Below are 15,842 nucleotides of genomic sequence, written 5' to 3'. Positions count from 1 at the left end.
TTTATACTTTCTGGGGCTTAAACTGACCATTAGAGCATTTTCAACCCGCCCTTTAAATTTTTGTGAGAAGTTTTGTAAATTATAGGATGAGGTTAAAAGTAGTTGTGAATAAATGAGAAAGAAAAGTTAGTGATTTTTTGTAAATTTAGAAAAAACTTGTTTGCAGGGCCAGCTCGGCTGGTGGGTTAGGCAACCCGGGCGACCGGAATGGGTACTTAATTTTCGGGGCACAAAATTTGTTTTTTATATATTTTTTCATATAAATTTTTAAATTTTTTTTTATAAAATAGGTATAAATCTTAATCATCTTATTAAAGATTGAGCCCAATTTTTTTTACCCATAACCCATTTGAGGTGTTGGGCCTACGGACCTTTTTATTTCGTTACTCGTGAGAGCCTACAGACATTTTTATTTGGCTCGACCGAGGCATTTAAAATCTCAGAGACAGCCCTACTTGTTTGCCAAACTTTAATTTTTTAAAATTTGTAGAAATTGGTTGTGTATAAAAGAGAGAGGAACCGTAATATTTGTTGAAATTTGTTGACAATATTTTTTAGTATAATTTTATAAATAGGGATGGAGAACTGGCTAGGAATGATCTTTTGTCTCTATTAAATATAAGTAAATATATTATTTGCTGGTAGTTATTACAACTTTTTTAAAAGTATATAAGATAAGACTTTTTGACACTTAGGGTGTGTTTGGGATTGCTTATTTAAGTGAAAAAAGACTTTTGATTAAAAGGACTTATAAACTTATAAAATTTTGAAAATAAGTTTTTAAAAGAATGTTTGGATTAGCTTATGTGTTGGGGAAAACCAAAATGACTAAAAGGGACACTCTTTTTTTTAAAATGAGTTTAATGGGGTTTAAAGGTGAGAGGGGTGTAATAGGTAAATCAAACTCATTAAGTTAATAAGTTGCATATTCCTAACTTTTCAAAACCCCTTTATTTTGTCTTCACCATAAGTTAAAATCCATAAGGCCTTATGGTTTGCCAAACACCTTATACACCTTATTAACTTTTCAAAAAGTTTATAAGTTATAAGTTGATGAAAATAAGGAATCCCAAACGCCCCCTTATTATCAAATACAAGAAGCATAACAAATAAAAGGAAAAATCATCACAGTTTTTTATATTTATAATCGTTGAAAAACAAGTACGTGCACATAAAGATAGATTGAAATAATAACTTTTGTAGTGTAAAGAAATCAGTTTTGCACGATCTACTATCGCATGAGGAATAAACGGTGTAATAAATGTATTTCTACATGCGAACCAACTCTTACCATAATTTTAAAACAAGGAACATTTACAAATTTGTTAGTTAAAAGTTGGAGCTCTTAAAAAGGTTAAAAGATTAAGAGTTGAAATTCATGTTATTACTTATACATTGGTTTATATATTATCATATGATATTTAGGGTACACTTGAAGATGGGAACCAAATAGCAGTAAAGAGGCTTGCACGGACAAGGGGAACTAGAATTTAAAAATGAAGTTTACTAGTGGCGAAACTTCAACATCGTAATTTAGTTCGCTTACTAGGTTTCAGCGTAGAAGAAAGTGAGCGACTTCTTATTTACGAGTTCTTGCCAAATTCAAGTCTTGATCAATTTATTTTTGGTATGTTAGCACACCGCCTTTTGACTATCACAATACAGATTTTGCATACAAGAAATATAATAATATTACTACTAATAAAACAAAAACATTGATTGTTTTACATGTGGAGCATCATAGATAATAGAAAAGACGATACTCGACCAATTTAAAGTTGGTAGAAAAGGTAGTTATGATATAGTCAATTTGCTGCTAATAACAAATAACTTATGGTGTTTGTAGATCCAGCTAATCGTATAGTTCTTGATTGGGAAAAGCGATATAGTATCATCAGAGGCATTGCAAAGGGACTACTATACCTTCATGAAAATTCTCGTCTAAGGATAATTCATCGTGATTTGAAAGCAAGCAATATCTTATTAGATGCGCAAATGAATCCAAAAATTGCTGATTTTGGCATGGCAAGGTTGTTCAAAACTGAGGAAACTGAAGGAGACACGAACCGGATTGTTGGAACCTAGTAAGTACACTTCATTATATGAAATTCGTTAATGGAATGTTAGTAAAGTTGTTATAATTATAACTCATGGATAACTACACCTATTTTTCTTAATTTTCTGTTACGTGGTTCATTTGTTGCTAGAAATTTTGCCATTCCCCATATATAAACAAGTTTACTTCAAATTAACTAGTGATTCTCCATTGCATTATAAACATGTTTTGGAAGAAGTAACTGTAACATACATGAACCATCTATCTCAGCAGCATGCGTACTCATTCATAACAAGGGTTTGGAATAGCATGTCATGTTTCCATGATTCCATCATGAAAATTAATTTAAAAATATTTAAGATTAGTGTTTACTTTTTTTTTTCCTCATGTAATATTACAGTGGTTATATGACTCCTGAATATGCCATGCATGGGCAATTCTCAGTAAAGTCGGATGTATTTAACTATGGAATGTTAGTACTAGAGATGGTAACCGGTCAAAAGAACCAAAATTTTAAGAATAAAGACAAAAGAGAAGATCTCCTTAGCTTTGTAAGTATCCACCAACTCTATGAAAGTTAAGCAAAGAGGGTTCCTAACTAATTTGAGGAAATATAGTCAATTAAAAGTCTTGTGTATGAATCCTAAAAGAAAAATGTTAATACCTTTCAGGCATGGAAAAGTTGGAAGAATGGAACAACATCAGATATAGTAGATCCAATATTGAACAAGGAATCAGGTTCATTGCGTGACATAAATAGAAGTATTCACATTGGCTTATTATGTGTTCAAGAAAAAGTTGTCGACAGGCCAACCATGGCTTCAGTTGTCCTTATGCTTAATAGCTTCTCTATGACGCTTCCCCTACCAGCCGAACCCGCATTTTTTATGGGAGGTAACTTTGATCCTGAAATGTCAGTCTTACAAGGGCACAGTTCTTTGACAAGGAGCGGTATATTAGGGTCATCACAATACTCCGTAAATGAAGTTTCAATATCTGATTTTGTTCCAAGATAGGTATCTATAGTTAATTTGATATGGTACACATATTTTAAGCTTTGCATTAGAAATCACTATTTGATTTTAGCACTTAAGATTATGTTAATTTGTTTTACTTTTAAATTATAAGTAGTTGTGTTGGCTCACGCGGTGCCACTATAAAGACTAGGTATAGAATGAGATGATTTTTATTTATATTTTCCTTATTTATCATTTTGATTTTTGTATTTATACCTTTGAGTATTCTCATTTAATGTGAGAATAAGAAATAAACTTATCAAATTGATTTTGATATCACAGCAGGTATCCTACCGCTCGAACCTACCTGAACCCTAAATTCACTTTCCGCCCAATCGCAACCTCCACCGCCGTTTCCAGAACTTCAATCTCAACCAAACCATACTTCGATCTCCCCAATTCCATCTCGCATTCAGACCCACCGAAATGACGTCGCTACCAGAACAACCCTAATCACAACGCCGCCACCGGCTATGCGGCGACGCTATCAACATCGCGCGCACTCTGTAATAATTCGTTGGAGACATTTAAAAAGATCAAAGACGTAAATTTTTTTTTTTTGTTGAAGTGGTCTTTTATTGGACGATGCTATATTCCCTACATATGTGAGTTTGTTTTTGTGACCGTGTTTTGTTTTGGTGGATTAATGGTTACCACAAGCTTGGTTAAGAAGATGGAGTGTCAAGAGGATAAAGTCAACATCTTTATGTTGATTCAAAAGTGAAATATCGACCAAATAAAAAAAAGAGGAAAGAAAAACCTCCCAATCAAGGGTATGTTTGACAAAACTAGCTGGTAGCCGTTAGCCGTAGCTTTTAAATATTTAGGTGTTTGGCAGAGTAGCAGAAGTTTTTAATAAAACTAGCTGGGTGCCCGCGTGGTGCGGCAGAATGGGCGCACAACCTAACATCAATCGCATAATCAGTGTCGGTACATGATTCACCTGATGACAGTGCATACATAACCTAAATGTAGACGTGTAATTCATGGAAAAGCAGTAAGCTTGTAAATGATGTCGAAAATTAATAAACAAAGCTGAAATATACAGTAATGTTCAAATTATTAATTTTTTAAAGAGAAAATTACCAAAATAAACATGTTTGACCAATAATTTATCAAAATAGACATGCCTATTTTAGCCTACATCTCTCCAATCATTGGTTTTTTTTACCAATAAACAACTTACACGTCACCGAAGCCGGCTAAGGCGGCTAAGCCTTAGCCGCCACTTTATGAGCACGGAATTTTATGAAAAGTAAACGGGTCCCACATTTAGCCAATAAAAATTCGACACGTGTTAAAGGCGGCTAAACTTAGCCTACATCTATGGTTATTTATCCGGCATCTTTGACTCTTAGCCAGCTTCGGGATACGTGTCTATTTAGTTAGCCGGCTCCCAATATTCCTTCTTAGCCGACTCCAACTCGGCTTGTAGGCTAAGGCTTCACTTAGCCACCTTCTTTTCTTCATTTAGCCGTCTAAGTTTAGCAGCCAAAATTGAATATTTTATCAAACTTACCAACTCTATTAAATATTTAGCAGGCTTCACTTAGCCTTCTTTTTAGCTGGTGTACATTTAGCCCCCCCCCCCCCCCCCAAAATTAAATATTTTTACCTACTCAATTAATTATTTAGCCGGCTTCACTTAGCCGTAAATTTTTTCTCTCCTAGCCAGCATGTTTTAGCCAGCGTGTATTTTTTCCTAGCCAGCATGTGTAAATTTGGCATTATGACTGGTTTTTTATCAGACATGGATTCCAAGGTGAAAAACATATTACTATCTAGACATTTAGAATACAACTGAAAATTGACGACAAGCGAAGCCGGCTAAATAATTAATCGAGTAGTTAAAAATATTTAATTTTGGGGGCTAAATTTATATCGGCTAAGAAGAAGGCTAAGTGAAGCCGGCTAAATATTTAATAGAGTTGGTAAGTTTGGTAAAATATTCAATTTTGGCGGCTAAAATTAAATGGCTAAATGAAAAAAATAAGGCGGCTAAGTGAAGCCTTAGCCTACAAGCCGAGTTGGAGCCAGCTAAGAAGGAATATTTGGAGCCGGCTAACTAAATTGACACGTATCCCGAAGCCGGCTAAGAGTCAAAGATGACGGCTAAATAACCATAGATGTAGGCTAAGTTTAGCCGCCTTTGACACGTGTCGAATTTTTATTGGCTAAAGGTGGGACCCGTTTATTTTTCATAAAATTCCATGCCATAAAGTGACGGCTAAGGCTTAGCCGTTTTAGCCGGCTTCGGTGACGTGTCAGTTGTTTATTCGTCAAAAAACCAATAATTGGAGAGATGTAGGCTAAATTAGGCATGTCTACATTGGTAAATTCTTGGTCAAACATGTTTATTTTGGTAGATATTTTGATATGAATCCCTTTCTGAACATTGCACTATTTTAATCTGAAATATGTTCTGACCTGACCCCTTTCGACTCAAAAGCGTACGGATACGAATCGAACTAATTTAGCCATTTTTGTATTGACTCGTTCTGACCCTAATTTGGTCTTACACATGACTCAAGTTCATCTGTCTTGACTCCTAATTAGGTCTTACACATGACTCGATCTCATCTGACTCGACTTTTTACCGGTCCTAACCGATAATCACGTAGTATGTTAATTTTTTAAAGTTAAAGAAGTATAGCAATATCATACTCAAATTAAAGAGAATAAAATGCTCCTTTTTATGATGTAATTTGTTTAAAAAATTATTAACGTGTGAAAAAGTTATGGCTCCTAAAATAGTCATGGGGGTAGTTAGTTTTGAATAGGTTGAATGTGTAACTATTATATATATCAACAAAAATTAATATAAGTTCAAGTACCAAACTTGTAAATTCAAATGTAAAAGCTTGTAGCTAGCTTTTTCTCAAACGCTACATATAGTAGCGTTTTAATTTAGAGTTTTTTCTCATCCTCTAAAAGCTTTAAGCTCTTCTTACCAAACAATACTTTTTATTAAATAGGAGTTTTTTCTAAAAGCTTGTAGCTTAAAGCCCCTAAAAAGCTCCTAAAAACCCTTTGCCAAACGCACCCCAAGTCTGTTCCCATTTAACATTACTTAACGCAACAGGTAACATGAATCACAACAATGTCCAAAACTGCCCTATTCCTGGTTTAAACAACGAACAATACCAATAGTTTCTTGGAATATTTACGGCTAAAGGCGCTCCGGTTAAAACCGAAGTCCCACCCATCGCCAACATGCAAGGTAAATTCGACACTAGTAGCAAGTGGGTTGTGGATTCGGGTGCTACCGATCACATAACTTACAGGCTCGATTGGTTTGATAATGATCTGAAAAACACGTGTGAGTTGCCCATTACTATACCCAACGGGTTATCTATTCCAGTAGATAGAAGAGGGTCGTGCATCTTACCCAACAGAATACGGATTAAGAATGTTTTACACGTCCCAACGTTTACTTGAAATCTCTTATCAGTGAGTCGTTTAGCGAATGATTTGTAGTGTGCTGTAACATTTTTTTTCTTAATTTTGTGTTATGCATGCCTTGAACTCGAAGAAGTTGATTGGGTAGATAAATGAAAACAAGGGCTTTATCAGATGAGCATGGTGGGAAGCGCGAGAAAAGAAATGGAAACTGTTTGTGATTTATGGCATAATCGTCTTGGACATGCTTCGCATGGAAAACTTCGTCTTTTTGGCTTTGCTAAAAATGATTCTTTGGGAACAAATGGTACTTTTTGTGATTCTTGCACTAGGGCTACATTTACCGATTACCTTTTCCAGTGAGTTCAATAAAAACACAGGGTTGCTTTGAGCATTTACATTGTGATATTTGGGGAAGGTATAAAACTTCTTCACTCACATATGCACGCTATTTTTTGACCATTATTGATGATGTGACCCATGGGTATTTCAGGCTCAAGATACGGTGTTGTTATGCCATCTAGGCCAACTATTATGGGTATGTTTGCCAAAGAGCTTTTAAGAGCTTATAGGAGCTTTAAGCTGCAAGCTTTTAAGAAAAATCTCCTACTTAATAAAAAGCCTTATTTGGTTGAAGGGGCTTAAAGCTTTTAAATTAGGAGAAAAATCTCCATAATGAAACGCTCATAGTAGTAGCGTTTAAAGGAACTACAAGCTTTTAGGGTTTATAATTACCTTAATAACCTTCATAAAATATATATATATATATATATATATATATATATATATATATATATATATATATATATATATATATATATATATAATTGAGAATCTGGGATAATGCTCACCATCTTCTCATGCATAGAACCCTAACAACATGATTTGTTTAATCGAGTATAATTCTCCTCAGGTAATTTTTTCTTCTCTTTTTCTTTAATTATGGCTTTATACAACAATAATAAAACTATTCTTTATTAAATCAAAGAAATGTGAACTTATGATTTATGAACAATTTTCTTTTTAAGTAATTAAAAACTTGAGTTGACTTTTGATCTAATTTACGGTTGTCTGTGTGTTTGTGTTTTAGATTTGATTTAGTCATTTTGGGTTTATTATTGTTTTCTTACGACTAATTTAGGTATGGAATTTAAGTTTATAAATCCTTATTCACAAAATATAAGGTTTTGTTTCATGGTGGTGGTTGTTCTGTTCCAAAAAAAAGTTTATAGATTTTTATTTGTTTTTATACTGGGTGGCGGTTGGGTGTTCGTGATTGTCATCTTTTCAATAATAGAATTCTCAAGTCATTTATTGAAGTTATATTATTTATCCTCTTTTTCTTCATAAAACTTTGTTGAATATTTAAACTTTATTAAAAGACTTGATGAATATGAACATTTGACGGAGACCTAGAAGACTGGTTATTGCTATTGAGCACCTAAGTTTAGTTTTTTTGTTATGTAAATAAGGCCTAATACGTGGACGTAGGGATGAGTATGGTACAGTACCGGTACCGGCCGGTACGGGTACCAAAAATACAGATCCCGAAAATCTCAAATTCTAGGTATCGGTACCGGTACCGAAATATTCGGTTCGGTACCGAGATTATACCGGTACCGAAGGTAAAAAATTGGGAAATACCGGTACTAGTACTGAGCACCTAAGTTTAGTTTTTTTGTTATGTAAATAAGGCCTAATACGTGGATGTAGGGATGAGTATGGTACCGTACCGGTACCGGCCGGTACGGGTACCAAAAATACAGATCCCGAAAATCTCAAATTCTAGGTATCGGTACCGGTACCGAAATATTCGGTTCAGTACCGAGATTATACCGGTACCGAAGGTAAAAAATCGGGAAATACCGGTATTGATACCGTACCGATCCCGAAACTTTAAAATTTGGTACCGATGGTACCAAATCGGTAGCGATTTCGGTACCGGTATCATAGCGGTACCAATCGGTACCGGTACCGATTTTGCTCATCCCTACGTGGACACACTTGAATTTATATAAAGCTATATGGTTGACCCGTTACGATATGGCTGGATGTAAAACTATTTTACAAAATAGAGACTAAAATAATCTAGAATTAACCAAAAATAACCATGCTCACCAAAGCAGATAGTTAGACGAGATTCTATATTTATAAATTAATTGAACTTTAGACAATATACATGTTTATGCTTAATTTGTTTATAATAATAACATGAGATGCACGTATTTCAGGTGGATGCAGTGGTGTATCTAGTATATAGATATTATACTACGAGTCAGCTAAAGATAATACAATAGTCACAAGACGTTATCTTTTTGCCTCCCATTTTATTTCTTCATCTGATTGTAATCATAATCAAGTAAGTGAATTATTTTTAAGGTTTTTTTTTGTTTACCGTTTGTTATCTAGCTTAAGAAACTCTAAGTAAATCAGGCTTATCTTTTTAGCAGACATGGCTTGGTGTTGTTTGGCTCAAATAGACCCTGTGACTTATTTTATATTATAACAAAAGTAATAATATAACTTCACTTGGTTATTTAATTTTTCACATGGCAGTTGAAGTAATGTTTATGGAAAACTTGATGTCATTCCTTAGCTTATAGAATGGATAGATAGTTAGAATACTTGATGTCATTCCTTAGCTTATAGGATGGATAGATAGCTAGAAAACATTCTTCTTAACTGATTTTGCAATTATGTATATACGTGTTCATGGTTGCTAGATGGATTCTAAAAAAGGGAAAGGGAAAAGAGAAAATTGGTCAAAAGAAATGGCATTAGAATTATGTCGGTTCTTAAACAAATATATCACTAAGCATGATTGAACTTCCTCATTCAAATGGGTCTTCAACCAGAGTTTGAAAAGGTTATAAATCATAAATTCGTTAGTGACAAAGCTATGAAGAACAAGTATGATGGTATGAGAAAAGAGTACAACCTTTGGAAATCACTTAAGAACGGAGAGACGGATCTAGGTTGGAATGAAAGTACCAAACAACTGAGTTGTTCTAATGAATGGTGGAAACAAAAAACTCATGTGACATAATATAACTCATTTAAATTTAAATAACGTATAATAATACAGTCATAATGATAACTAATGATTCACCATTATATTGTGTAGGAAAACTCGAAAGTTCTAGCAATTCAAAATAATCAACCATCTATACAACTACAAGAAGAGTGGGATCAATTATTTGGAGCAATGTTGTAAAAGTATGATTACAAGGCCGAGTACTCTCCGAGTACTCGCTACAAGGTCTGTCACCGTGGTGAGTTTCTGTAAATCCGCCTAGTTACTAAGAATCGGTCAAATGTGGTCAACCTCAGCCAAAATTACATCTTATCGGTGAACTTGGACCCATTTTGACTCAAAAAATAAAATAAAACATAATTGTTATTTCAATAATATTAAAGAAAAAATATCATTTTTTTAATTAATGATTAGTAATTTTTAGAATATTTTATATTTAAAAATGTATTTCTTTTATTTATATTGATGTTCACCTATTTTGTTATAAACATTAGTAAACTTATGATATTTGACATATATATAATAACCAAATATTAATTTTCTTTATATTTACCATGTCCTAGTACTCTCTGATTACTCCCCGAGTACTCCGAGTACTCCCTCCAAGGGGGTCGGTCGCCTAGGAACCGCCTAGCGACTTTTGCAACATTGATTTGGAGATGCAGTTGCTAGTGGGGAAAATTGTGTGGCACCCTCTATGGATCCAACGACATTCACTTAGGTGCATGTTGAAAACTTTGAGGATGACAATGCTGAGGGAGGTGATAATGAAGATGCTTATCATGTATACAATGATACACTTTCCAATCTAGAAAACTTGGAAACTCAAGAAAATAATTTCTACACTAAATTTTTGAATGAAGTAAGTCAACCTAATGCATCAACATCAAGCCCGAGTGAGGTAGCAAAAAAAAATTGAGAAGCCTACTAAAGTAAATATTAAGCCTAAACCGGTAAAGATGAAACGTAAAGGGAGAGACTCATTGGGAGCTTCAATTCTTAAAGACCATTTAACTCAAAGTAATATGAATCAACAGCGTGCTCTAGAAATATTAGAATTAGATTCTTCCAAACTTAGTCAAAGTACTAAGTTTAGTATTGAATGTGCTATAGGTGTGCTTAACCAGATGGTAGATGCAGGATTAATGAGAGAAGATGAGGAGTTATGGTTCTTTGCAATGGACTTATTTGAAGATCCCATGAAAAAAGAAATGTTTATATATGTGCGACATGATCATAGTAGGTTAGCGTGGCTGCAACGAAAGCAAAGGCTCACCGACTAAAGTTTTCTTTGGGGACATGTTACGAAGACATTATTGTTTCTATTTATTTGAACTATTTATTTGAACTTTATTGCTTTTGGATTGATTTATTGTTTTTTTACCTTGATGTTTTAGTGTCATGACTATGGAACTTATTTGATATTTTCTATATTTTAATTTATATTTATTGGAGAATATTATTTACGTATTTTTATGTTAAGCTATTTATACGTTTATGTTTTAGCTATTTATGTGTTTATATGTTAAGCTGATATTGAATTTATTACCAGGGTTATTATGGATAATGAAACAAGCAAGAAGAAGCACAAATTGCATTGTTATAACTTTTTGTTGGATTCAGCCTATACAAGTGATCTAGTTGCTGCATACTATTATAAGCATATATACAAAGAACCATGCATGATATCATCACAAACGGGACAAGCTTGGATAATGGAAGCTTTAAATGGCAATCCTATACGATGTGTAAATGCATTCAGAATGCATCCAAACGTGTTTATGAAATTATGTAGAGAGCTTGAATCAAAATATGGATTGCAGTCGAGTGATAAAATGTTAACTTTTGAGAAGGTGGGGATATTTCTGTATACATTGGCATTGGGTTTATCTAACAGGGATGTTGGGATGCATTTTCAACGTTCTGGGGAGACTATTAGTAGAACATTTCATGAAGTTCTAGAGGCAATAACTAGCAGAGATAAAGGTTTTCAAGGTCTAGCACGCGACATTATAAGACCAAAAGATCCAACTTTTCAATTTGTACCACCTCAAATATTGAACGACACCAGATACATGCCGTATTTCAAGGTATTAAATTGATTAATGTCACTCATGCTTGTGTACTTTGTTACTTACCTAATTTCAAATTATTATTTAGGATTGTATTGGATGTATTGACGGTACACACATAGGGGCCTGCATCCCAGAGAGTCAACAACTACCTTATATTGGTAGGAAAGGGGTGCCAACTTTCAACGTAATGCACCCCTTTCAACGTAATGGCAACATGTGATTTTGATATGTGTTTCACATTCGTATCGACTGGATGGGAGGGATCTACACATGACACACGTTTTTTATTAACGCGACCCAGAATAGTAAATTCAACTTCCCACACCCACCTGAAGGTAATATTTGGAAGTGTTTACATATATATTTGGAATTGTTTCATTTTACTCTTTAATAAATTTCTAACACCTTTTGTTTTTTAACCATTTATCAGGTAGATATTATTTGGTTGATAAAGGATATCCAGGCAGAAATGGATACCTTGTTCCATATTCCAAGACAAGATATCATCAATCTCAATTTCAAAGAGAGCCCCCGAATAATATTAAGAAGCTTTCAACCGTTCACATTCATCTTTACGAAGTTATATTGAGAGGTCATTTGGAATTTTGAAGAAACGATTTAAGATACTTGGTACAATGCCTAAGTATAGCGTGCAAACAAAAATTGATGTTATCATGGCTACATTTGCATTGCATAACTATATACGTAATTCTCAAGAAGATATCATGTTTACTACAATGGAGCAACATCCAAACTACATACCACGAGAGGAACTAGATGATGTTAGTAACCATGACACAAACACGAGCGGTCTATTCGAAGGAACAACGAATGAGATGAAATATGTTCGCAACAATATTGCTACTTTGATATGGAATACAGGGCATTAATATTGTGTTAATAGTCTTAAATGTTTGTCAATAGCTATGTTTTATTTAGATGAAAATGACCATGTTTTATTTATTTGTGAAAAAAGTTATATATATATGTGTGTGTGTGTGTGTGTGTGTGATTACATTTAGTATTATGTTTTTTTATTTATGTCCATTTTGATCATTTTATACATTTTATTTAAAGCTACAGCTACTCTGCCAAACACTTAAATATATCAAAAAAGCTACAGCTAACAGCTACAGTTACCAGCTTTCAACTACCAGCCCGCTGCTAATTTTGCAAAACATACCCTATATATGTTGAAAGGCAATCTTCCTATCGTCTTCACGGTCAACAAATTAGCAAATAATCTTGTTTTTAAATTCGATACAGTTGACTATTATTTTCTCTAAAAATAGCACAGCTGCCAAATAGGGGTGTTCATCGAATCGAATAACGAATTTTCAAGTTAATCGAATCGAATAATACGAATAATTTATTTTTTTTGTTGGTATTCGTATTCGATTCGTATTCATTTAAAAGTTGGATTATTCGATTTGTATTCGTATTCGTATTATATACAATATTCGAAATTCGATTATATTCGTATTTGAAACTCGAATTCGAATAAATTCGAATTGATTCAAGTTCACTTATGTCAAAAACTTCAAAAACCATAAGCATCAATGTAAAGCACATAATTATAAGTTTGAAGTAGCTACAATACCACATGATAATAAGTTCAAAATTAAGTTCTGGAAAAATTAAGAAATACCAGTATGGGTTATTGGGATTAATTATTATGTTTTGGACATTTATTATTTACGGATTTGATCAAAATTAATAATTAAATATATATTAATATATTATATAATTTGAATTCGAATTTTGAATCGAATAGAATAAAAAATCATGAATTCGTATTCGATTACTATACTCGAATACGAATCGAATCGAATTCGAATATATTGAAATCGAATTCGAATCTTCATATTCGAATTCGAATCGAGTCGAATTTCGAATGTTTCGAATTCGAATCAAATTTTGAACACCCCTACCGCCAAATCATGATAACTCATATAAGGAAGTTAATAATTATTAGTTGACGAAAATGTCGAAGCACGAAATGAATCTTACCTGATCCATGACGATGTTTCCACGGATTTTCGAGATGAACGAACCACGTCTTGATCTTCTTCTTCCTCAGCGGCTGCGCCGGCGACCTGCACTGTCGAGACCTGCAATGGTTTCGGGGGTGTGGAGGCGACTGCTAAGATATCCTGAGGATTTCTTGTTCACAGACACAAAAAGTGGTGGTGGCTCTTACTGAGCATGACCAATGATAAGGAAGTGGAGACCTCCTTATATAGAGTCTCATGGCCACCATCATGGTACCCTAATGGGCCTAGCCCAGTTAGGGTTACCTCCACAAAACCTCCTCGGCCCAATAACATTGTATTAGTCCATGCGATAAAATAGGCCAAACATAATAGATTTTGGGTCGTAGAACCGGGTTTTAGTACCATACCCCTACAAGCCCCCCAAGTCCAGTGTTGCTCTTGGGCGCGCAAGCGTCTAGGTGGAGCGCTGGACTTTATAAGGTGTGAGGCGGTTTTTTCCCCTTTTCTTTGGCCTTGTCTTTATTGTCTTTTGAGTTTTGAGAGGTTTTCTTCATGATGGTGACATGTTGTAATAAAAGCCTGCGCGCGAGGCGACTTACGAGCTATAATAATAATGAAGCTTGCGCGTGAGGCGACTTACGAGCTATAATAATAACGAAGCTTGCGCGCATGGCGACTTATGAGCTGTAATAATAATGAAGCTAGCGCGAGAAGCGACTTACGAGCTAAAGTAATAATGAAGCTAGCGCGCATGGCGACTTATGAGCTGTAATAATAATGAAGCTAGCGCGAGAAGCGACTTACGAGCTAAAATAATAATGAAGCTAGCGCGCATGGCGACTTATGAGCTGTAATAATAATGAAGCTAGCGCGAGAAGCGACTTACGAGCTAAAATAATAATGAAGCTAGCGCGAGAAGCGACTTACGAGCTAAAATAATAACGAAGCTGGCGCGAGAGGCGACTTACGAGCTAAAATAATAATGAAGCTGGCGCGAGAAGCGACTTACGAGCTATAATAATAATAATGCCTGCGCGCGAGAGGCGACTTACGAGCTGAGAATGATATAGCCTGCGCGTGAGGCGCCTTACGAGCTATGAGAATAGTAAAGCCTGCGCGCGAGAGGCGTCTTATGAGCTTTGAGAATAATAATTAAGCTGGCGCGCGGGGCGACTTACGAGCTGAGAATAATAAAGCCTGCGCGGGAGGGGCGTCTTACGAGCTGTAGCATAATAAAGCTTGCGCGTGAGGCGTCTTACGAGCTAGGAATAATAAAAGCCTGCGCGCGAGAGGCGTCTTACGAGCTGTGAATAATAAAGCCTGCGCGTGAGGCGACTTACGGGCTGTAAGAATAATAACAGCTTGCGCGCGAGGCGTCTTACGAGCTGAGAATAATAAAGCCTGCGCGCGAGGGGCGTCTTACGAGCTGTAGCATAATAAAGCTTGCGCGTGAGGCGTCTTACGAGCTAAGAATAATAAAGCCTGCGCGTGAGGCGACTTACGGGCTGTAAGAATAATAACAGCTTGCGCGCGAGGCGTCTTATGAGCTGTGAATAATAAAGCCTGCGCGCGAGGGGCGTCTTACGAGCTGTAGCATAATAAAGCTTGCGCGTGAGGCGTCTTACGAGCTAGGAATAATAAAAGCCTGCGCGCGAGAGGCGTCTTACGAGCTGTGAATAATAAAGCCTGCGCGTGAGGCGACTTACGGGCTGTAAGAATAATAACAGCTTGCGCGCGAGGCGTCTTACGAGCTGAGAATAATAAAGCCTGCGCGCGAGGGGCGTCTTACGAGCTGTAGCATAATAAAGCTTGCGCGCGAGGCGTCTTATGAGCTGTGAATAATAAAGCCTGCGCGTGAGGCGACTTACGGGCTGTAAGAATAATAACAGCTTGCGCGCGAGGCGTCTTATGAGCTGTAATAATAGTGGAGCTTGCGCGTGAGGCGGCTTACGAGCTACTTTAGGTCACGCGCCACGTGCAGATGTTGCATGCACGTGCGCGTAGACTTTGGTTTTGTGTTATGCGTCACGCGCAGATGTTGCGTGCTCGTGCGTGTAGACTGTGACATGTGCGAGCATGTGATGCGTAAGCATGTGATGCGTAAGCATGTGAAATATGCGTGAGCATATGTGATGCGTGAACATATGGTATGAGGATTCCCTACCCCTAAGTTTGGCGTGTAGCCATATGGGATCTTAGGAGGATTCCCAACCTTGCAGTTTGGCGCGTAGCCATATGGGATATTAGGAGGATTCCCAACCTTGAAGT

At 35.7% G+C, this 15,842-nt stretch overlaps 1 protein-coding gene and 2 pseudogenes across 1 annotated transcript; all 3 read left to right on the top strand.

Moving 5' to 3' along the window:
• Window positions 1-1,833: 1,833 nt before the first annotated feature.
• LOC143624438 (cysteine-rich receptor-like protein kinase 10 pseudogene) lies at window positions 1,834-3,072 on the top strand (annotated as a pseudogene).
• Window positions 3,073-9,194: 6,122 nt separating this feature from the next.
• On the top strand, window positions 9,195-10,788 carry LOC143624411 (uncharacterized; annotated as a pseudogene).
• Window positions 10,789-11,064: 276 nt separating this feature from the next.
• On the top strand, window positions 11,065-12,470 carry LOC143624437 (uncharacterized). Its single transcript, XM_077095095.1, has 2 exons — window positions 11,065-11,595; window positions 12,192-12,470. Exons 1-2 carry the CDS (start codon window positions 11,065-11,067, stop codon window positions 12,468-12,470), a joined length of 810 nt encoding a protein of 269 aa, XP_076951210.1.
• Window positions 12,471-15,842: the final 3,372 nt, after the last annotated feature.

The sequence above is a fragment of the Bidens hawaiensis genome, unplaced genomic scaffold (genome assembly GCF_021521415.1).
Source record: "Bidens hawaiensis isolate Kalapana, Puna unplaced genomic scaffold, B.hawaiensis_p1.1 tig00003781_1, whole genome shotgun sequence".
NCBI classification, from domain to species: domain Eukaryota; kingdom Viridiplantae; phylum Streptophyta; class Magnoliopsida; order Asterales; family Asteraceae; genus Bidens; species Bidens hawaiensis.
The sequence above is the reverse complement of the archived record's forward strand: the minus strand, read 5'-3'. Positions and strand labels throughout refer to the sequence as shown.

Coding starts and splice junctions, on each gene's coding strand:
- LOC143624437 (XM_077095095.1), top strand. CDS start 11,065: ATGGATAATGAAACAAGCAAGAAGAAGCACAAATTGCATTGTTATAAC. Junction 11,596..12,191: donor GATACATGCCGTATTTCAAG/GTATTAAATTGA, acceptor GGAATTTTGAAG/AAACGATTTAAGATACTTGG.